Below are 22,795 nucleotides of genomic sequence, written 5' to 3'. Positions count from 1 at the left end.
CAGCTCAGGTAGGGCCCAGGCTGGGAGGCTGCGGGGCCCCTGCGTGGGGGGACGGAGCTGGCCGGGCCGCGGCGAAACTCCTGGGACCTCCCTAGGAGGCAGCAGAGCCTCCTAGAGGGAGCAGGCGCCTGATGTGCAGCAAGCTCAAATATGCACCTCGCTGCTCCCACACCGGCGGGAGCGGAAACGTCGCCCTCCTGAAATCCCAGGGCCCAGCACCTGGGGGAGGCACCCACATTAGCTGAAATGGGGGGCACGGCCCCAAAGGCCCGCGGGTCTGCGGGATGCGTCTGTCGCCGCCGGGAGCCGAGGTTGGATTTCCCACTCTCAGGCTGGCGCCCTGCCTGCGAAAGCATCCCTTCTCGGCTTTCGAAACGTGTCATTTGTGTGGTCCTGCTGTTACAGCGATGCCACTTTTGCTTTTTTCCATGTACCAGACTGCTGCTCAGCCAGCCTATTCAGCCCATGATGCCCGGGTCCTGTAACGCAAGACACCCTTCAGACCTCAGCATGGCTGGATCCCAGGCTAAGTACGTGGCTTGTCAGAGAAAAAACACCGAAGGCGCTTTTGAGGGGAAATCGCCTTCTTTACTGAAAGATGATAAAGCAGTTATAAATATCAGGAATGTGTTACTGTGCTAAGCCTGGCTTCCAGTGCCAGGGTGAGCCTTGCCCTGTCTGGTCACATCAGGAATGGTTACAGAGAGGAATGCAGCATATGCCAGCGGCGTTTCAGCACGCCAAGGCTGGGGGAATTTTCCTCCCTCACACAGCGCTCGCTTCAGCGCTGGAACTGCTGACCCACCAAGGCAAATGCGAGCGAGAAATTCAGTAGCGACCCAACAGAAACAGCCAGGGCCAAGAGAGCTCTTCCCCTCTGCCCAGTGCGACACCAGTATAACTGCAGTGGAGCTATGCCTAATCTACACCAGTAAAACTGAAAGAACGAACAGGCCCCTGCCTCTGAGCACTCCCTGAAAAGCTGCTAAATTAACTCCTATAGCTGTTTCTCTCCTCAAAACTCGGATGAAGGAAGCAGGAAACATCAGTCAGAAAATGCTTTTTTTTTTTCTTGGCAGTTTTTTCTCATTGTACTTAATGGCAAACTGTCAATGTAATATGGCAACTGGTTGCATACCATTACTTTAAAACTGGTACCTCAGGAATGTAGGTATTCAGTATTTTTTAAGCAACACTATTGCTATTCTAAGATTACTTTCAGCTAAAATTTTCTACTTCAAATATAAATACAGGGTTTTAGATCTCCTTTTAAGCATCTAAATCAAAGAGGCCTGATTTTCAAATATACATCTCCCAATTCATGCATTCTGCTTGACTCACAGGACCCTTCTAGGAGCCCATGTCCTAGTATAAGTACTGAAATTTTAGCATTTTTGTCTGACCCCTAATTTTGAACAGCTGTATAGCAAAAACACACCACACTATGATCTCATCAGCCATTACAGGATAAACAGAATTAGGCAGGGTTGGCAGCAGCTCCATTGTGGTTTTGCCCAAAGCCTTCCACAAAAAAACAAGTATTTAAGTTTTGCTGTGCAAAAGCAGACTGGCAAGAGGAGCTCAGTATTTTGTTTCTGGCCCATCCTTTACTTCAGAGGGCAGAACCTCTGTTTCTTCTGTTCCTACAATGTGGCTCATAGCTAGGGGAATTGCTGACTATACTTGGCAATTTGTACAGGAGCAGCTTAAAAAGTAATCAACCCTACCCATCTTTCTGCAAGAGATTACCACCCCCACAGGCAGTGGTATGGGAGCACAGGCAGCAGAAAAGGAGGTGTATTTACTTCTCAGCTGTTGCAGTTCCGAGCTCAGCATATTAATATAAAATCAAAGGCCATTTGCTTTAATGAGCCTGGGATGTGAATGCAGTGGCTGGAGAGAAGATAAGCCTAAATCAGAATCTTCAGTAAACCTAAAAAGGGGTCAGGATCTTGAGGTGAGACATATTCTGTCCTCCAAGTCCAGTATCACCAATGTTCATGCACAGTGTTAAGCAGAAAAGTACTGCCAATGATGCCATCTTTCATGTTAACAGGCCTATGTATTGGAATCCTTTATTAAGAATGATTTATTAAGAGTAGGGCTGTCCACCCCTGTATCCTCAGAAAAGGCCTTTTTTTCTAACCATTTATTCTTGATTGCTTTACCTCTTTCTTTCTTTCTTAGATATTCTCAAAACCAACAAATGTTCCCAAGCCTGGAAGTGCAGACTTCCAGCAGCAGCTCTCCAATCGTTCTGATGGGACAAGCAGTGTTAAACCAAGGCTTCTCCACTACCCCTCCTTCCCAGCCATCCTCTCTGCCACCTATGCAACTCCAGCACCAACAGCAGCAGCAGCAGCACTACCTGCAGGTAGGGTAGGACAAGGAGGACAACGCACACAGCCCACGCACAGAGTAACAGGGCAAGTGGGCTGCGCGAATGGGGCCTGCTCATGCCCTCGCAAGCTGCTGGAAGCTTTGCCATGAATTTCAGGGGAGCCTGATCATGCCAGAGATGGCCGTTTTAAAGATATGAAATGTGCAAGACACTGATACAGTGGCAGGTAGCAATACAGCAAGGGAGCAGTGAGAACAATCAGAATATTTCAAAGGAAATTACTAATCTTGTACACTGGAAACATAATCAGATTATCCTGGATGTATTTAAAGTGTATTTCTAGACTCAGAAAATTGCTGCCTTAGGATTTACTCTGTACTCTTTATTCAGTATAAAATTTGCTTAGTTTACAAGTGAAAAGATGATTTTTAATTACCAGCATCAACATAAAATGAGATCTGGATCAGATATCTGGATCCCTTCAGTAAATTAACATATTTCCTCATCTCCACAAGGCAAAGAAGATAAATTGGAGCAGATCGCCTGGAAGAGCCAGGTGAACTGAAGATGTAAAAATACTTTTTTTTCTGGCTAATTCAACACATACTGATGGGGGAGGGGAGGAAAGCAATGTCTCTGTATTAACTCAGAAGGAGCTGAATTGAGCCTATAAAACCTAATCACAAACCCACTGGAGTCACTGAAAGAGTATCATCAACCTCAAATGATTAAACTCCTATTATTGTGCTGGAATCCTTATTATAGCTGAGAATTAATTCAATAACTATGGCAGATTCCATTCCCAAGAAAAGCATCTGCAAAATTCACATTAACAACTTACAGTTGTAAACTCACAAAAAGAAAGGGCTAGAAGGGACCTCATGAGCTACACTAGGATGCAGAGTCATTTCTGTCTTTTCTATCATCTGTGTCATTTCTGACATGTTTGTCCAGCCTGTTCTTAAACAGGCTTTTCAGCAACAGATAACCTGAAAATCCTAGGCAGCCCATTCCTATTAGAAAACCTTTCTCAATGCCTAATTGTAAACTTCTTTGCTGCAACTTAAGTCCACTCCATCTCGTTATTAGGTAAGCTAATCCCATGCCGAACACACAGCCTCAGAAATAACAGCCAGCAGGCTGGCAATATTTTTAAGTGCCCTGTACATTGAGGACGAAGAGCTCTTTCTGTGACAGAATCAAACCACACAATGAATTTTATTTTGTCTGTAGGTGCAAACAGGAAGTTCTTTGCACAATGAGCAACCCGATTCTTTGCTCCTGCCATCCTACTCGCCACAGCAAGGAAATATGGGGTATCATCAGACACAGCAGCAGCAGCAGCAGCAGCAACTAACATCAAGAAGAAGCAATAGCTTATCGGAATCATCAAATTTACCACAGCCACTGCGATAGAGTCCCACCAGCACAATCAATGCATGATTAGCTTTAACCAAGGGGCACATGGGGCAGAGGAGAATGACTCTGTACTTACTGTTTTGGCTTTTGCACAAGCATTTGTTTCAAAGCTCCGTGACAGAAGTAGGCCACAGAGTGCAGACTGCCACAGACAGTGCTCATTCAAAGCATGCTGGATTCAGTTTGCACTGTCTTGTGAGTACAGTAGGTACTGTCAGAGCAAAATAAAAAGGAACACTATCCTGTGCAAACTCCATCATCGATGGGTGCACAGGAGAGGGAGATCAATCTTCGCGTGTCACTCTAAAAGTGACCTGGCAATTCCAAAAGACTGTGCATTGACACATGAGGTACTTGGCCTTCACTGTTTCAGTTCTTCTTTTGTGTATGAAAAGCACTGCGTCAAAGGTCTATTGAGGAGAGAACAAAAGATTATTTTTATTATGATTATTGTTATTATTTTGCACAACTGCACAGAGGACAAAACCTAGGCACTTTCTGTAAAGAGAAGTTTCCTTGTTCTTGTGGCCAAATTAGCACATCCAATGGAGAATAAAGCCCGGTCATTGGTGAAGATACTCTACAGCTCATAACCCTTGATTTAGAATCTGAACAGTATTATGCAGCTTACCCTACCTGTTCATCATGACTAAAAACAAAAAAACACTGGACTGTTTTCTCTGTGAATTGCGATTGCAAAGGAGAATCAAATTATAAGCACAATCATGCAACTCTCCAAAAACACAACGTGGATCCTTCTTCGAACTGAACTAACTCACCCACAGCAAATCTCTGAGAAATATGCACTGTGTTTTGGCCCATTGACTCGGGATGCTGCAGACTATTACATATCTCTTTCATTATAACATTTAGGATTGAATTTTCCTTTGGCGGGAAAAAAAGAAATGCACTTTTTGCTTTTTTTGTATGTTTTCTGTTGGTATGTTTCTAAGAAAGATTTTATGTAATTATTAAATAAAAAGTAGTGTATTGTACAGCTGTTGTAATAATGACCTATTTCTATATAAAATAAAACTATATGGAATTATGTGGAAATTATTTTGTATATGAAATATCAACTCATTTCACAAGTATAAAGATTGTGCTTGTGCTTTTTTGTGAGTGGATATTTTGTAATAAACTAATGAACTAGAAATGTTTTTGTGGAGGAAACTACTGTTTCATGCTATATACAATTCAAATTATTATTTTTTTCCATTTAATGATGGACAGTTGTCTTTATTTGTAGAATAAAATAAAATAGCCACAAGGCTTTATTGCAGGACTTGCACACATTTTCCTTTGGCTGTTCAACTATGTCATTCACTTCAGATTTTTAATATTAGCTGTAGCCTTGCAAGATGTTTGGCACCAAGTTAACAAAAACATGTACTATTCTATGGGATCTTTGTTATATCACAGACAACAAGAATGATAGTTTAAGAAGCTATATTAGCTGCTAGCCAAGACAGCTTGTTCCTCCCTAGTTCACTTAAAGCTTTAAAGACCACAAGCCAGCCCTGTACTTCCAACCAGCCAGTTTTAGATTAGGACAAAACAGAGAGCCCAACAGGCAGCTTGAAGAGTGGTTTGACCCGGGATATAACAGGGCTGTGATCCACGTCCACTAAGCAACAGCTTCAGTGTTTAAGACGCCACTGTCCTGAGTTGTTTCGTGATACATATCTGCTGGAGTTGCTAACATGCCCACACCACAGTCTCATTCCCACTTTGGCATCATTGTGCAGACTCTTCTTCACGTTAAATTTAAATTGACTACCAGATGGAGCAGCCAAGGTACAGGTCTGCTTTCACTCTGCTGACTCTGTTGCAGGAAGGAGCAGCAACCTCCAGCAGAGAAGCAGGGTGGATACCACTTAATTCACCACAGCAAGATCCAAAGGAGATGCCCCTCAGAGCCCCCTAGGACAGCTCGCAGCTGCCTGAGCCAGCATTAGTGTCACGGGAGCACAAAGCCAGCTGGTGAGGGGCCTTCCCACACTGCTGTATCAAGGGTCATGCCACAGGGGCCCATGGGTTCAGTTCTGGTTTCTGTGCGATAGAGGAACAATGGAGAGTTGGGCTGGGGGCTGGAAATGGTAAAACTTTCAGAAAAAAACAAAAAGCTTCACTTGTCATGAGTTCCGGAAAAACACCCGAAAAAGCTAACAACTTCCTGGAAAAGACCTGCTGGCAAAGTGACCCTGCTGCTTCTGCAGCAAGGCAGGATGGGAGCACTCATTGGTGCACAGGCATTTCAGTCCCCACAATCCCTTCATTTTATTGTATTGAAGGAAGATGAGGGAAGCAAGTATCTGGTCTCTAAGAAAGTCTTTTTACCTCCAACTTTAGGCACCAATACTAGCTATCTGAGTTAGCCTGCTTATCTCCAAGTTCTTACATTCAGTGAAGCAAGAGTGACCCCACCAGATGAAAAATTAGAGAGCTAAACCCTAACTCAGGTATTTGTACTTGATGTCTGAAGGAGGCTCTTTTCATTAACTATAGACAAAGCCTAATGGAGGCTGGTCAGCTAAGTTGGAAGCCTAACTTCATTAATATCATCTGCTCCTTTAAGGACTTATTCTGGGAAAGGGGAGGGGAATGCATTATTTGTCTGTTTGTAGGCTAAAAAGTTAATGCAGGAAAGAGTAACAAAGGAACATGAGCATCTCAGAGGAAATACCTGTCGAAGTAACACTTGATGGATCTCAATTACTATGATGGAAGTCACAGGAAGAGAAAATTGCTGAGAAATTGTTTTACTGTCAGGGACAGGCATAATGCACCCACATCTGTCCTGATTTCCAGTCAGTATGCCCAAACCAAGCTCAACCTTAGAGCAAATACTTATCTTTCTAAAACCAGCAGTACTGTAAGTAGTTAAGAGCAAGAAGCTGTAAAGGGCGTGGGGTTGGCTTTCAATAAACTGGCTTATTATATTGTTTGGAAAGATACAAAACACTTGTGAGACAAGATTTACGTCACTATCTAGTTTTTCGTGCTCTGTCTCATTTCTCCTCTGTACACTCATTCTAGTTTTGGATTGCTGCATTTGTTCCCTGTTGCATGTGCATGGATGCCAGTCCTCTTTTACAGAATTGTGCTGTTCTAGTTTACTATAGCTGAGATCTGGCTTGTTTCCCTGTAATCATTCAGTTTAGATTATTTTTCTAGGCAGTCAGCCAGACAGGGCAGTTATTGCAGACTACTGCCCTATGCTGGAATACTTAAGTTTTTCCTCTGTTCAGATTTGCAACTTCTATTCCTGAGACAATCTGTCTGCTAGATGTACAGTCCTCAAGCCAAGCTTCCTATACAATGCAATGCACAGCCTAAAAGAAAGACTCCTAAAAGATAACAAGTAGGTAGGGAGCAGCTCCAAGTCACCGGGATCAAACACAGAAAGGAGGCAGGTTCCTCAGCTGTGAGGGGGCGCCTTCCTTCAAGACCAAAGTGTTGTGAATCCTTTTCTGCAACAAGTCCCACAAGTATAGCAAGACAGCAAACAGGCCAGGGTGTTTTGTGTATTCACCAGGATTATATGTGTCCAGAGCACACATGTAAGAGCAGCTCCCACTTGTAAAGACAGACAGTTCCCTCTGTTTACAAATCCCACTTTAGGCTTGAGCTAGGGCCCCAAGCATCTCACTGGCCATCAGCTGACAGTACTTAAGGGCCTGCGGGGGCTGCCACTTCTGGCAGCGGCAACCAGCGAACAAGAAATGCACGGCCCCGATGAGGGGGGCAGCGGATCTGGGCTGTTGCAGGTCCTAAGCGCTGGCCCTCTGCTCGGCGAGGGCGCTGCCCTACGCTACAGACGCCGGCGGCCTCCTCGGACTGCGGCTTTCACGCCAGCAGCACCGCCATGTTGCAGCTCGGCCCCGGGCCTGCGCTCGCCGCGGGGCGGCCCCTACTTGCTCAGGGCCTTCGGGTCGGACAGGCGCAGCGACGCCGGGAGGCGGCTGGGCTCCTTCCCGGCAGCAGCCGGCCCTGCCTGCCGACGGCGACTACCGTGCGGCCCCGCCGCGGCCTCCTCGGCCCGGCCCGCTCAGCGCCCGTAGCTCCGCTCGCGCCCGGGGAGAGCGCTGCGCATGCGCGCCATCGCGAGACGGCCCCGCCGTGCGTCGGGAGGGAGCGCTCGCGCAGGCGCAGTCGGCCCCCGCGGCAACCCGGAAGGGCTCCTCTCGCCCACAATCCTCTGCGCGCTCCTTCCGGCCTGTGCCCGGGCAGGGTGAGTGGCTGTCCCGGGGGCGGCCTCCGCAATCCGCCTCCATCCGCCGCGCAGACCCCGCTGCGGGAGGGGTCCCCGGTGCGGCGCGGCGCGGGGGGCGGCCCTGCGCGCGGGGCACCGGGCGTTTACTCTCGGGGGCCGGCGGGGCCGCGCTCGATGGGGCTCGGGTCCGCCCCCCCCCCCCCGGCCTGCGCCGAGGCGGGCGGGGCGCAGGTCCGGGGAGGGCTGGGGCGCTGCGGGGCTCCTGCGGCGCTGCGCGGGCCTTGGTGAGGGAGGGGGGCCGCCGGCCGCCCACAGGCTGCAGAGAGCGTCTCTCTGCTGTAGCAGCATCCTTTCCTTTTCGGGACGGGCTGAGCTGCCTTCCCGGGTGGCCCGGGAGATGGGAACTGGAAATATAGAAGCAGCAGAGGGGGAGTGTTAGGGACGCTTGGGGCTGGCCGGGAGCCCGGTCGCCTTGGGAAGTGAGCGGGGAGCGTCAGATGTGTTTCCCGTTGCTGACGGGGAGATGGGAGTAATGTGTTTGTAATGCTGAAAAGTCACTACTTAAATTTGCAGGTGATGTGACCCAAGTAATCGTTTAATTAGCTTCTGAATGTGGGATTTGTGTGACTTGTAGTGAGCAAGAGAAAATGGGAGGAAGGGTGACTTGGGAAAAGCCCACGGGAAGTTCGCTTTGTGTTTGACACGTGCACACATGCTTTTCAGTGTTGCTCAGATGGCTCCTGCAAAGAAAGGTGGTGAGAAGAAGAAGGGACGATCTGCCATCAATGAGGTAGTAACTAGGGAATATACGATCAACATTCACAAACGGATCCATGGAGTGTAAGTTCTTGTTTTACATCAGTGAAATTAGCCTTATATAAAGTGGCATCTGGAAATGGGTTCAGCAGATTTTAAACTGTAGTGAATGACAGTCCTTGCTGGAGCTGATTCTGATGTGTGGTGTTTTAGTCCCTTGTTCTACAGCTGTGTCCCCAAGGGCCAGCTCTGCACCTGCACAGATCTATACAAGCAAATGGCTTTCAGGAACAAGCTTGTTTCCTTCATGAGTGTCCTTGGATTTAATTTGATATTAGAGCTATTTACCTCTGTGCCTAAGTCCTAATTCTTTCCTATCTGAAGTTAAAATTTTGTCTACTGTATTTAATTTATAGAAACTAAATATTGTTGTAATCAAATATTTGGTTCTATGCTTATTGCTGAATCGTATGAGGTTTAAATTGGGATATGATTTGACTTAAACAGTATTCATTGGTCAGTGCTGTGTAGATAAGAGTAACTTTGTATCTGACAAAGTGTTGAAGAGGGCTTGTTGTGAAATTGTTGTCTCTCTTAGATGCTCTTTAAATGTGTATGACTACAGTCACATGGAAGAAAACTATATCCAAAGCAAAACAAGTACCTAAATTGCTAAAGTTAGCTTACAAGAGAGTAAGAGAGAGATGAGACGGGCTATTTTAAAACCAGGGGTAAGGATAGGAGGCCCTTGAATGGAAGGGAGATGTTCTGGCTTTGCCTGTTGTTTGTGGCAGTTCATTTTAATCTTAATGCTGATATTCCTGTTTTAAGGCTCTCCCCTGTATTTGGGCATAAGTGGTGAAATACTTTTTGTTTAATGCTTCTGTCACTTGTGATCACTTCCCCTCCCCCAACCCCCAATTTCTAGCCCTAAATATCGAAAGTAGTGTACAAACTAAATATAATCTGCTGTGGGACCTCAGACCTGATGCTAGTAGCATGCCACAGTGTGAGTATAATATATACAGCAAGACACTCATAGTGCAGCTGTGGCTTTTAGTCTAAATGTGTGGTCTTGCAAAACTTATCAATAACTCGGGTCTAGCTGTACTCACAAAAGAATAGTTTCGGTGGTGGTATTAATGTAATCCTGATAATGCACATAAAGTACTTATCAAATAATAGTCAGCAGAAACTTATAAATAACAGGACCAGTTTTGTTCTTTTGTCATATATTGTAATACTGACATAGTTCCTTCAGTTTTGCACTGTTTCTCGTAGGCCTGCTCAGAGTATCTGTGAAAGCTCACTTCTCTTCAGTGGTACTGGCAAGAAGTCTTTAATGTCAGGATGCTAGAAAACAGTCCGAAGCCCTGTGAGATCTTGGAGTTGCAAAATTTTACTGAAATTATTCCACATAATTGTATGTGGTTTCTGTTAGGGACAGACATTAAGGCTGGCAGGTATTTACTACAGTAAAAGTCTGATCATACTATGGATGCAGCTAAGGCTGTTGAGCAATGAACGAAATTTCTTGGACTGTATGTTTAGAGAATGACATTGGTTGAACACTGCAACGGGTATCCAGTGCTGGGAGTTTCTTGAAGTTAAAGAATTACTCTTGTGTTTGTCCTAGGGGCTTCAAGAAACGAGCACCACGTGCTCTCAAAGAGATCCGAAAATTTGCTATGAAGGAGATGGGTACTCCTGATGTTCGCATCGACACCAGATTGAACAAAGCAGTCTGGGCTAAAGGAATAAGGTACATTTCTGTGACTTTCCTTATTGGATGAGAAGGGATCTTGCACCTGTGTATTTGGAGGGGTAGAAAATTTTGTATCCTTGTTGTATTTGCATTTTCTTTGCAAAAATTTCCTTTCTTACAGTATGCATAAGTGGGTAGAATCAAGGCAGGGGCTGTTTCAATTTCTTCTGATAACAAAGCTAATTTTTCCTTCACCTTTGTGTTCTGTGGAGCTCCCTCACTGAACTTGTAGCAAAGCTCCAGTAAACTCTGGAATCGGAAGATCTCTCCTCTTCCTTTGATAAGAAGAAACAAAAGGAAGGAGGGGATGAGGGTTTGGCCACAAAACTATTGGGGTAGCATAATGTTCACTGTTGGAGCAGCCAGTTTTTAGGAACCTAGCTTTTTACTGATACCTGAAGTCCCAGGCTAGGTACCTGGGATTTGAGTAATGTGTCTGAATAGAGTTGCATATGTAAGCATACTAACTGACAGGGCCATTAAGCTTGTCTTGAAAGTACAAATGATAAGTAGTTTGGGGGCAGAGAGGAAACTTAAATGTCAAATCAACTACCTTTTAACGCATCTGAAGATGGCCTGAAGGGTAGTGACTGTGAGGAGTGGGACTTCTTAAACTGTAACAAAAAGTAAATTGGCAGAAATAAATGATGAACCGGTTACCCATGAACAGACCTCACTTTGAGCCCATGTCTTCTAAGAATTAGATGCCTAAGTCTAGCCATGTTGAGTATTCACAACCCTGACCCAGAGCTGTGTGCTTAAGCCAGTCATTTCTTAACAGAGTGGGAAGACGTGACTAGTTATTGGGTATTCGGGATTGGGGTTCTCTGTTATTCCTGTTAAGCTGTTTCATTTCAAATACTGTGAAGGGAGTAATTGAGCCAGATAACACTGTATCTGTAGAGTTTAGCAATGAGACTGCTAACAAGGACTTCCGTCCTGATATTAATGTATACAAGTATATTCTGTGGAGCAGGGAATCACCACATCTGTGTTTCCAGTGTGAGTTTACCTGTAACATCTTCCTCTTGAATGATAAGGGGAGGCAAAGATCAGAATGTTAGCTAGTGTGATGATCAGTGCTATAAGCAAAGTGGTAAAAATGCCTTCAGCTCCACTGAGGAAGGGGGAGAATTGAAACAAGTTCCCATGTCTTAATTACTGTGATCAAAAATGCTTTGTGCTGGGTGTGATTTAGTAGGTGTGCTCTGAGAATGCAGAGCAAGGAGGAATTTCCTTCTCATATTTTATGGAAGAGAGTACTTAGAGCAAGAGTTTCCCGAAATCCTAAGCTTATTTGAGGTGGGAAGGTCCTTTAAAAATGGTGTGGACAGAATGTTTTTTACTTTCCCTCAACAGCTTATTCTGGGCAGTCTAAGGGGAGGAAATTAAGCTACAATTTGCTTGTAAGAACAAAACCTGTTACGTAATTTAGTTGTTGTTCCACAGGCTTTGTGAGGAAGAAATGTTGATAGATTGCATGACCATAAATAAGACCTTGGTTCTACTGCTCTAATGTTGACCTGAATTCCTACATGACTTCTGGCATACAGCTTGGGCATTTCAGCTCTGACAGGGGCATCGGGCTTTCAGAACAGATGATTTTTTTTTTGTTTGCTCAGTATTTTCTATTCAAGTAGAAAATACATGTTACTAACAGCTGCTTTGCTGATCATGTTTTTCATAGCATTTTCCTAGGATCAGTAGTGGACTGCTTGTGCACTTCCACCTTTGATGCTCTGGCTGGATTACGGGCCCTCATTTTATTCAGGGCTCAGTTAACTCTTACCTGCTCACTTTTTAAAAAGAGAGATGGTAGATGCTCCTCTAAGGCAAACGGTACAACTCTCTCTTATTAGGATGCTAAGACAGATATGGACTTGACTCATCATGTCTTTGTGCAAGTATATGAAGCTTAAGAATTTGCGGGAGTAGTAACCGTGGAGCAAAGGACCTTTACTTTCTTTTCTACAGTGAACTGAAGTGTTTCCATACATATTGTGTTGAAAATTAAACTATATAAATGTCACCTTCATTGTAGGAATGTTCCTTACCGTATCCGTGTGCGTTTGTCCAGAAAACGCAATGAGGATGAAGATTCACCAAACAAGCTGTACACTCTCGTAACTTATGTACCAGTCACAACCTTCAAAGGTAAGTTTGCATGCTCTCTTTCTTCCTCCATGCCATGCTTTTCTGAACAAGTAGTGCAGTCAGACTGCTCCTCCTACAGTGCAAAATTCAGATGAGAAGCATGCTGAGGGGGTCTGACTGCTGGCTTACCTAGCTCTGCTATAGAGGAGAGGGTTGCTAGCTTTTAATGCTGATGAAGCAAGCTAAGTGCAGAATTTAGTGGTGTGTTACACATGAATTTTGAATGAATGAGAAACACTGATCATAATTGTTAGGGTGATTTAAGGTTCGTGTTTTCCTATATAAAGTACATTCTCTGATGTCACAAGCTTGAGCAGGTTAAGGCTTTCTGCTTATCAGCTGACAAATACCTTATTTGCAAAATTGATTTAACATGAAGTTTTGTGTTTTAATATTTCTTGAAACACTTGCCTGTCTATTTTCTTCTCTCAGAAGTAAAGCAACAAACTAGCTTTCAAACTGCAGGTGCACTTTATTTTGAAGATTTGCGCATATATATATATATATATATATATATATATATATATATAGGGAATTGTCCTAGTAATAGATGATGATATAATTTTTTTGTTTTGCAGGTCTACAGACAGTCAATGTGGATGAAAATTAAACTTGATTTTCATTACAATAAAACTGTAAAAACAATCTTTATTCTGACTAAGGTTTCTTGCTGACCAGCGTCTTCAAGCTCTCGTTCCATGAAGTATTGAGCTGAACAGGTGATGAGCTCTTAAACAATCTTGCTTATTGGGGGCTTGCACATAGTGGTATAATTTTTTTCAATTAAAGATCATTTACACTTCTGTTATCTGTGAGTGGAATGAGGAGGAGGTGCAAGTGTGTTTTATGTGGGTGGCAAAGTCCCACTTTTTGTTCCTGTGGGAATTAAGAGCCATTACACAGGGATTTTAAGTTAAGGCTAAGTTTGCAAAAGATGGTCTAGCATTGATAAGTTAGATCAATACTTCATAGCTCTACTCTCCTGAAGCTAAAGCAAACTTCTCTCTAGCTTTGGTCTCCTGCTGGTCTTTTAGGTAGAATCAGTAGCCTCCTCCCAAGTAAGTCTGTGCGCTACCCTGAAAGATGGGATTCTGAGCAGTGAATTAAATGGGGAATGCACTAGCTCAGGGAATTGTTTTAATGAAGTAGGGATAAGGGCACTTGCCTTCTGTCAATTAAGAAATACTGTCACTGCAAGTCTAGTACAAAAAGGGTTTATTGAAAAGTGCATGTTTTCACAGACCAACATTAAAAGCACAGTCCATGTACACTTAACATTTCAGCAAGACATACAAATTGGGATACAGTCAAATATATTAAAATAGTTTCAATTACCAGCATTGAAACAAGTTTTCAGTATTAGTGCAAAAAAGGCAACCCAAACAAACTGCAGACAGTAGCTGAGAAGTGTTTTCCCCTGTTTAAAAAAAAAAAAAAAAAAAAAGAGAGAGAGAAATGGAGCCAGCCTCTGCTCTCCCAGTACGGAAGAGGGCTGCAGCATCTTCACACTGCAGACAGATGTTTCCTTTTACATTCAAAACAAGAACATAATTAATAAATCAATGGCACAAAACAATCTACACACCCTTTAGCTTTTAAAGCTCTTAAACTGAAAACCACAGACAGACAAATTGTTTATCAAAAGTACACTGCTAACTGAAAGCCTCTTATGATATGTGCTTTGGCATAATTTCAGTGCATTTCATTTTGACAGGTTTGCTACTACTGTGTGTTCAGTTTTGTATGTTCACCTCGTGACTGGCAGCTCATTCCATTTGTTTTGAGACTATATTGATTTAGTTTTGCATTCTCAAGTTTTGGCTTCAGTTCTAAGGGTTTTTCAAAGAAATTAACTAATGACTGTTCAGTCAAGAGGGATGCCAAAATATGTTCAAAAGAGACAGTCCAGTCCCCTTCAGTTACAGGTGAAGATTGAGGGTCTTTGTGAGGGGTCTTCACAGTGTCAGTAAAAACAGCATCTTGGTCTGAAGCAGAAGCCTCGGGCTGCAAGTCCTCAGTAAATTCATCTGATCCACTCCCCAGGCTGATGCTTCTTTGTCCTACTTCTCCAATCTGAAGTAACAGTGTGGTCACAGTGGCAATGGCTTGATATAAATCATTCTCCTCTGGATCTTCATGAAACATGCTATACAAGGTTTTGCAGAATTGAATGAATTCCCTCTGGAAAGCATGAAAAACTGTAAAATGAAGCTACTGAACAGCCACAAAAAACAGTAACCGTAAGAGTCAGGAGAAGGCACAGTGCTGCAAAGGAATGCAGAGTGCTGTGTACAGTCATGCTCGTTTATATCTTACCTACTTAAAAAAAAAAAAGCTAGCAAAAGGATTTTGACCTCCACTGATTGCAGCAAACCTTGGTACTGCAAATCAAAAGGGGAACAGTAAGAAAGTATTTTGCTGCCTTAACTAGAACAAGAGATTAGGACCACACAGATGAACAAAGGGCAAGTGAAAGGATACAATCCATTACTGGTAGAAAAACAGGATGGCTGTTATTCAGAGTAAATTATGACAGAAATGGCCACCTAAAGGCCTGCAAGCTTTTTCTCCATCCCTTCCCAACTCATTTTCTTCTAATAACAACATTCAGACCTCTTCCCAGCCCAATCCCTTCTCGCCTTCCCTCACTCACCCATCACATGTCTGCCAGGCTATAAGACATTGTTTATATACCCTGTTAGGAAATCTGTGAGTCCTAGATTTTTATATGAATAATAGTAATCCAGTTTGGAAGGGACCTCAGGAGGTTCAATCGAATGATGGCTTTATGAGAGACTACGTAGCCCTGCTGAGCTGAAAGATTAGGCACGTGTCACCATTTAAAAACTGAGCAGCATCAGCACAAAAGGGATTCTGGGTGTATTCTCATCTTCCTTTGCCTATCCATACATACAAATACAGGAAATAATACACTGGGGGGCTCTGTATGTCAACAACATAAACAAGGCCCTACTGGCTTTAGGAAAGAAGGTAAGATGACAGAGCCTTCAGCTGTCTTACACAGTTCTAGTCAGCATTTGGCTAAGCTGGGGCAAGTCCCAGGTAATGATGGACTGGGAAAAAAGTTATTGATTCAGTGGAAAACAGGTCCTGAAAGGCAAAACAGCAACATGCATTCTCTAAGCTTACAGGAATGCTCTAGGCTTAGGAGGAGGACTTTTTTCCAGCTTGAACAATCTGTTATGCCATGAAATTCTTTCTATTCACCAGCCAGTCTGAGCAGGGGGAGCCTCTAGAAAAGTAGCAGAGAGCTTGCAAACATGATACCTTCTCCCTCGTTCAGAACAGCCCAATCCTAGATATCTAAAAGACTGAATCTAAATTTAGGCTTAGCCTAAACACACACACACACCAAAAAAAAAAAAAAAAAAAAAGGAGCTAAACAGTTGCATTTAGTCACATCATTTTTGAGTTCTTTCCACTTCTTTACAAATCGACTTCAGTCCCTGGTATACATACCTGGCTCATTTTTGGCAATTCCTTTTCAGTTTTAGCATCCTTTTCTTTGGCTAGATCCCTAAGCATCTGCTTCAATTGCTTTTGGTAATCTGCTGCATCCCCTTGTGTGGAACAGACACAAAGAATTAGTTTTATTATTATTTATTATTGTTAATTATTATTTTTTTTATTATCTTATTTATTGTTAGTATTTATTATTTTTGAGCCCACTGCAATAAATTTGTATTTCAAAATAAAACACAGAGTAGAAATAAGCAAATGGGGGTAACAAATGGAAAACTGGATAGCTCATATGCACATGCATTAGAGAACCATTTCAGACATACCATTCGATTTTCCAATAACTAGTGGTCTTGAAGTTGACAGCAAAGGATTCTTTAATGGTGACTGGCTGTCTCTTTCATTTTCTGTGAGAGCTATAAAAAAAAGTGAGAAATGTAGTGATTGATCCTTCAAATGTTACCTAATGGTTATTTATGCTTTTAAAATTTACATAGTTGCAGTAAGCAGAATAATAGGGTAAGGGTGAGTGTTCTTTAAACAGTACTTCATTAAATCATAGTGTAAAATTATGTTAAAATAAGATTGGTGCTGCAGTGAAAGAGTAGGAAGTTTGCCAAGAATGGCACATTAACAGAGATCTTTGCACATTAGAGAAGCTACAACAAAATTGTGTCACATAAGCAAAACAGGATCAAACTGCAATAAGGAGTTTTCTAATGTAAATGGAGTACCAGCCATTCAGAAATGTTTTTCCAATTCATATTCTGTCTGGAAGTAGCCAGATAATTGACTGCAAAACATCTCAGGCTGCAGCAGATGTGAATCTTAACATTGTAGATCTAAAAATTTCATCCCCCAAAAGTTCTGATTGTAGTGATTTTTAAACTGCAATGAACATAATTACACATGCAAATCCTATGTGCTCCCAGCTGAAGTAAGCAAGATAAGGTTCTTCATTAAGCAGCCTTTCCCAAAAGTTTTAAGCCAGAAGTTGTGGGGAAAGTTAAGTACTCATTTTCTTTCAAATTTCTTACCAGGTGGGATATGCAGCTTATATAACAGCTTTATCTTTTCATTCATTTCTCCATTATACATAACATCTGCAAGGAAAAAAAAAAAAAAAAAAAAGAAGGAAGTGGACTAGAGCATTTACTTCCATAGTTTAAAATAAATCAGTCATTTCTGTGCACAAAAGATAATTGTTTGCATGGACAGCACATGCAAACACATGGCCAGTACATTACATGGAGATATTTCAGTTGTGTCCGATCAATGAGGAACAGCAGGTGACAACCATCTGCTTTGTTCTTTGTTCTTGTAAAATAGACTGCGAGCACCTAACCCTATGGAACTTGATCATCTTTTAAAAATACCAAAGAGGATGTCAGGGAATCTAGCAAAGGCTGTTTGTTGCCACAGATTAACAAGAACGTGAGAGGGGAGAGACATAAAATTCCTTTCCTTCGGGGACATATTCTTAATATTTTTTTCCTTTCAGCCCTTAACTGTTTTGGACATATTCTATGGAACAGCAGTAAGAACTTCACGTGTGACATAACTAATTTTTTAAATGACCAGTAGAAATGAGATTCTAAACTTTTAAATGCACCGAAATACTGTGAAGAGCTTTTTTTTTTTTTCCTAAAGATGTATCCCCCTAAGAATCAAAATCACATTCTAGTATAATATTCACATCAAAGAATTCTTGAAAGCTTAAGTGGCGAGAATACAGATTTACTGATTTTACTGCACCTTTGAGTACTGATTCATTTTTTTGCACTTAGAGTGAGGAACAGTTATGTGTCACTTTTATCTTCAGCAAGGTTTTGGAATGGGCGGTCTCATCTCATTGGAACAGCTGACGGCCTGGAGAACAGCTCTGTCACAGCTCTCAGTCCCTGCTGGTCATATGTTTTTGTTCTGCTAATTGTTGACATATGGGTCAAGCAACAGTCTGCTTTAGGAGATTACAATTAAAGTCTTCAAGAAGCAGTTAAAAACACGTATGCTGAGATTACAAGGGCTGAATGCAACAAGCAGGTAGAAGAGAGGATTTCCTAGCCTTCCATACAGACCCAAATGTAAGTTTAATTATGCTAAAATATTTTCTGCAAAACTACTACTATGAGAAATAAAATATTTCAATAAAATCTTCAATCATGTCATTAGGTCGCCTTTTAATTCTAATCTACATCAGATGATTGAAACGGTGAAAGTCGGTAAATATCGCTACCTACATTAATTATATGTCCAAGAAAAACATCTGTTTATATCCTCTTCTCTCAGTCATATCACATTTTAAAATCCGTGTCTCACCCAAATGCCGCCCCCCATCTGTCCACCTTCCACCTGATGTGACAGCTGGGTGTCCCAGAGAGGCTGATACCTAAGCAGCTAGCGAGCCCCTTGAATTCGATGAGATGGTCCATGTTTTCATCCAGGAGTCGGAACATCCTTTCAGCGAGAACGTCAGTGTGTTCCCCGCAAGTCCATGGCGAGACAAGTTTGTAAAGGTTAGTGAACTGCTGGGAATCTATTCTGTACTGCTCAGCGTAAGGTCTGCTAGGGTCGTGTCGCTCAAAGACCGGACTTGTCATTTCCCAGTAACACCTTATTAAATGCTCTCTCTAGGAGAAATCAAAGGCAGTAGAGAAGAATTACAATGTGCACTATCAAAGAGAGTGCGACTGGCAGAAAAAAGCATTCACATCAAGGAAATGAACAAAATTCTGTGTGTGTGTGTGGTGTTATGATGATATCAAGACCATTCCTATGAGGAAAAAGGAACGTACGAGTCTTTAATTAGAGCAGCCAAGCTCCCTCATGATTTCCAAATTCAATGCAGGCTACTGAAACTCTATTAGCCACATCTGGCCCAGGATGCCTCTAATCATCAAACAGTACAAAGGATTGAAGAAAATTTAGGATGTCATACACACTTCACTTGTTCATTTATTCTCTCTGACCCCTCTATTTGGATACGGTTCCTATTTGTCTTCCTTTAGGGACCGGTTGATGTAAAACAGAGTCCTAACAAAATGAATTATCCCAGGGAAGGAAAGGACTAAAGAAAAAAGAATGATGAAGAAAACAAAAGAGAAAAGGGAAGGAGAGCAAGTGAGTCAAAGATCAAAAACGCAGCAACACAGAACAGGAGGGAAGCACTGAAGAGCATGTCATCAGCACCACTCTCTTATTGACAACTGATGGAGGGAGGATAAAACTGCTCTTCTCCAAAGTTATACAACATTAAGAACATACTACAATAACTTTCTCAGTTGCCCAGTATTTATGGCAAAAAAAACCCCACAGTTAATTACAGTATTTGTCCTTTACAGGTGATAATTACATGACTGGAGCTCTAAATCAAGCATATTTGCACAAGCTCAGATGTGTCTGTCTACAGGTGATTGTTTTATAAGAGTCTGAAAATTTTCTCCAGTTATCCCACCCAGTTCTGTCAAACAGCATCCTGATGTAACAGAACTGGAGTAGAAACTACTTTTAGTTGTAAAATAGTTTTTAGAAAATGAACAAATAGCACAAGTCCTGCCACCCCTTGGAGAACTGAGAATCTGTTTTTAAAAAGTATTAACAAGCAGGACTTAAAGTACTGCAGAGTAACATGTCACTAAGTTTTGTGAAAATTACCAGAACCCAATTTCTCTGAAACATTTCCAGGAAGCAAGTTAGAAAGGAAACACTGAAGTAATTCTCATTTGAATGATCAGTACATTAATACTGCTCTTTAATAACTGGATAACCACATAAAGGACAAAATGACAAGGTCCAGTTTAAGATCTCATCTAAATAATACCACACAGGCAGATGAACCCTCCCAGCAATTCCACACACAATGTCCAATTTGGCTCTGCTAAGTGAAGGCTGGAAATTATACCCAGAAGCCTCAAATAGCTTCATCCCCAACTTTTCAAGTAGACAGACCTTGAACAAGTCATACAATTCCTCTAAATCTTCAGGAAGAATCGAAACATCTGGGATGACAACTCGGAGCTTAAAAAGAAAGAAAAAAAGTACGTCAGTGACAATCCCTTCTACTGTCATCACTGACACAGGCAGGCCCATTGAGCTCTCCCAGTGACGGTACTGACGTTGTACAGCTGAGAACTGGAGTACTGAAGGTCCTTGTAACTTCTCTCCCTCCCTTAGATTCCCTGGTTGGACAAACCCATGGAAGAGAAATCCCTCAAGGGCTATTAGAAACAAAGACAGGAAGTTCCCAAGCTACAGGTCACAGGAGGCTGCGGAAGCCTCACATCATGCTTGCTTTCTTCTTATGCTGTGCCCTGGGCATCTGTCTAGGGCCACTGTCAGAGACAGGACACTAGGTGAGACTGTTCTTCAGGTTGACCCAGCAGGTTGTTCTTAATGTTTTAACAGCCCTGGAGATAATGCACTTAGCTGCCAGAGAAAAACAAAAACATCAGCATCCGAGAAAAGGGTTTTCTCCAGAGTCAGTAACGAGTCTTCCTTTTCTCATGATATGGTGCCTTTAAAAAAAAAAAAAAAAAAAAAAAAAAAAAGGCAAGCCAACCTGCAGTGACTAGGGTGTTAAACTACTACAATCTAAACTATATCCTACTCACCACATTTTGCTTGGTTGTATCTTCATGGCTTTGCAGAACACGGATTCTATGCTTGTAGCGCATGTGCTCTATCTGTTCCACAGAATGGTCTCCAAATTTCTAGAATGGAGGAACAGAATTTTATTAGACTGGAAATGCAACTTTGAAAATATTGCGAGTCCTTAAAGAACCCATGGGTTAAAGTATATTCAATCTTTTATTCATCTACCAATGTAGGTATTTATACTACACCTAGCATTGTGCATTTGAGCACATATTCAAGGATTCCTTAAAGATGTGCAACAACTATCAAAATATCCATGATGAATTTAGCCTTTTTAAACTATAACTTATCTGACCAATAGGCACCAAACTGTATTTTACCTCATAGGAATCATGAATTAGGTTAGCTATTTCAGTCACTGGAGAGGCTTCCTGATCATCACTGAAAAATGCATGGTGATTACCAATAGGTGGCAGAGGACTTTCTTCATTTTTAACATGCTCTAAAAACCTAAAGGGAACAAATACAAGCAGTAGATAATACTTTGCAGTACGCTCTTCTCAAGGCATAATATAAATAAGCAAATAAGCCTTATGGCTCAGACTTAGCAGAAATAAATTGTTTTTTTAGGCTGCTAGGCTTGTCAAAAATGTCTTAATTATTAGTCATCCTAGGAACTGCAAGCCAGCCAAATGATTAAATTTTGCCAAAGGAAGAAAAGTTCTGTCTCCTTGAAGTCTGGAGCAGGAAGCTCGTCACTCTAGGGAAGACACTAAGAGCAGCAGTAAATATTGCACAATTGACACAGTAAACGCATGCCTCTGCACTGCCAGGAAATTTCACAGGACAACTATTCGTCAAATTTACAAAGCCTATTGTTTAAGGCAGACACCGAGAAAGCTGCAGCAGCAAGCTAACACAAGGGTACTGCCTGTGCCTACAGAACGCCGTTGTTATGACGACAGCACCCAAATGCCTTTGTTTTAAAGCAGGCGGCTTTGTAAGGGAAGTAACACTGGAAATCAGGTGGGTGACAATACCTGCTCAGAATCATCAGGGCCTGTCCGTCGTCCTTGCTGTTACACAGATCCACTGCATTGGCTTCAAGGATAGCCAGGCCTAACTGAAAAATGGCTTTGATCCCATCATAGAAAAAGCAGTCCACCACATTCACAGCACTTTCTAAAGGCATGATACTAAGGAAAAGGGTAAGGAACCACGAAAGAGAAATGGAAGCTAAGGTAGTCAGATCCTTCATATGCTCCGCCAGCTCTGGAAGTTGCTCTTTTATAAGCTCTTCAAATACCGACTGGTCTACCTGAGCACCTACAAGTCATAAAGAAATAGCATTAGCCAGGACTGAAGCAAGAAAAATTGTTCTTTAAAGCTAATGATCACTGTCAGCTATCAATTGCAAGACTTTTGTGACATTTAAACTGACAAGATATGCACATAATTACAGTGAAAAACCCCATTATCTTCTTGTTGTGCTCTCAGCCCCAGCCCTAATGCCTGCACTCTTTACTATACTTCTTCCTGCAAAAAGACCAGGTCGATTTCTGCTAACTGCCTTTAGGGTGCTATAAAATAATAACAGCAGAAGCTTTGGTTTCAGCTAAAAGAGCACATAATAATTAAGTGCTAGCAAAAACAATTTTGAAGCATTTTACTGTTCAACTTGGGACCTATGCAATGAAAATAAAAGAGTACACATTCCTCTCCTCCAGCTTATGTACCCAAGAAAGTGGGCAGTATAGCTTTCATTCTCTCTGTAAGAAAATACTAGACTGTATCAAAGATGGGTACATACACTAAGCAGGAGGAAAAATATTATACACATATATGTATGTATGTGTATATATAGGGTTTGGGTTTTTTTTAAGAACAGAAGTTTTCTGCTTTTCCCAGATATAAGTTTTCCTAACCATCTCAGACAGTCTTTCCAAAAGGAGCACATGTGAACCCAGTTCCGTCTGTTTTAGCTACTAGATCCTCTTTTGTCAGCAGCTATTGCAGAATCAATATAATTTCATATAGTTGAAGTGGCCTGTGTCTACAAACCACATCTGCC

General features: G+C 42.2%; 3 protein-coding genes across 4 annotated transcripts in view; 2 read left to right on the top strand and 1 right to left on the bottom strand.

The window, feature by feature from the left end:
* The window catches only part of NPAS2 (neuronal PAS domain protein 2), a 51,986-nt gene extending 48,229 nt beyond the window's left edge, over positions 1–3,757 (top strand). Inside the window, exons 17-19 of the mRNA XM_026066375.1 lie at positions 406–530; positions 2,188–2,374; positions 3,575–3,757. Coding sequence (XP_025922160.1) covers positions 406–530; positions 2,188–2,374; positions 3,575–3,757 — 495 coding nt within the window. The remainder of the gene's footprint in view (positions 1–405; positions 531–2,187; positions 2,375–3,574) is intronic.
* Positions 3,758–7,914: 4,157 nt separating this feature from the next.
* RPL31 (ribosomal protein L31) lies at positions 7,915–13,302 on the top strand. Of its 2 annotated transcripts, XM_026066308.1 has the most exons (5): positions 7,915–7,994; positions 8,700–8,816; positions 10,369–10,494; positions 12,539–12,651; positions 13,230–13,302. In XM_026066308.1, exons 2-5 carry the CDS (start codon positions 8,710–8,712, stop codon positions 13,259–13,261), a joined length of 378 nt encoding a protein of 125 aa, XP_025922093.1. In that variant the 5' UTR covers positions 7,915–7,994; positions 8,700–8,709; the 3' UTR covers positions 13,262–13,302. The 2 variants fall into 2 exon arrangements, with proteins under 2 accessions (XP_025922093.1, XP_025922102.1); XM_026066317.1 differs by lacking the exon at positions 7,915–7,994 and having other exon boundaries at positions 8,689–8,816.
* An 831-nt stretch (positions 13,303–14,133) lies between these two features.
* TBC1D8 (TBC1 domain family member 8) overlaps positions 14,134–22,795 on the bottom strand; it is a 38,671-nt gene continuing 30,009 nt past the window's right edge. The window contains exons 12-20 of the mRNA XM_026066364.1: positions 21,765–22,050; positions 21,105–21,234; positions 20,742–20,840; positions 20,080–20,148; positions 18,521–18,761; positions 17,169–17,234; positions 16,458–16,547; positions 16,132–16,232; positions 14,134–14,832 (exon numbers count right to left, since the gene is read on the bottom strand). Of these exons, the coding sequence (XP_025922149.1) occupies positions 14,374–14,832; positions 16,132–16,232; positions 16,458–16,547; positions 17,169–17,234; positions 18,521–18,761; positions 20,080–20,148; positions 20,742–20,840; positions 21,105–21,234; positions 21,765–22,050 (1,541 nt within the window). The 3' untranslated portion in view covers positions 14,134–14,373. The remainder of the gene's footprint in view (positions 14,833–16,131; positions 16,233–16,457; positions 16,548–17,168; positions 17,235–18,520; positions 18,762–20,079; positions 20,149–20,741; positions 20,841–21,104; positions 21,235–21,764; positions 22,051–22,795) is intronic.

Source organism: Apteryx rowi, unplaced genomic scaffold, assembly GCF_003343035.1.
Source record: "Apteryx rowi isolate R43461 unplaced genomic scaffold, aptRow1 scaffold_103, whole genome shotgun sequence".
In the NCBI taxonomy this organism is placed as follows: Eukaryota; Metazoa; Chordata; class Aves; order Apterygiformes; family Apterygidae; genus Apteryx; species Apteryx rowi.
This window is presented reverse-complemented; position numbering and strand designations above follow the sequence as displayed.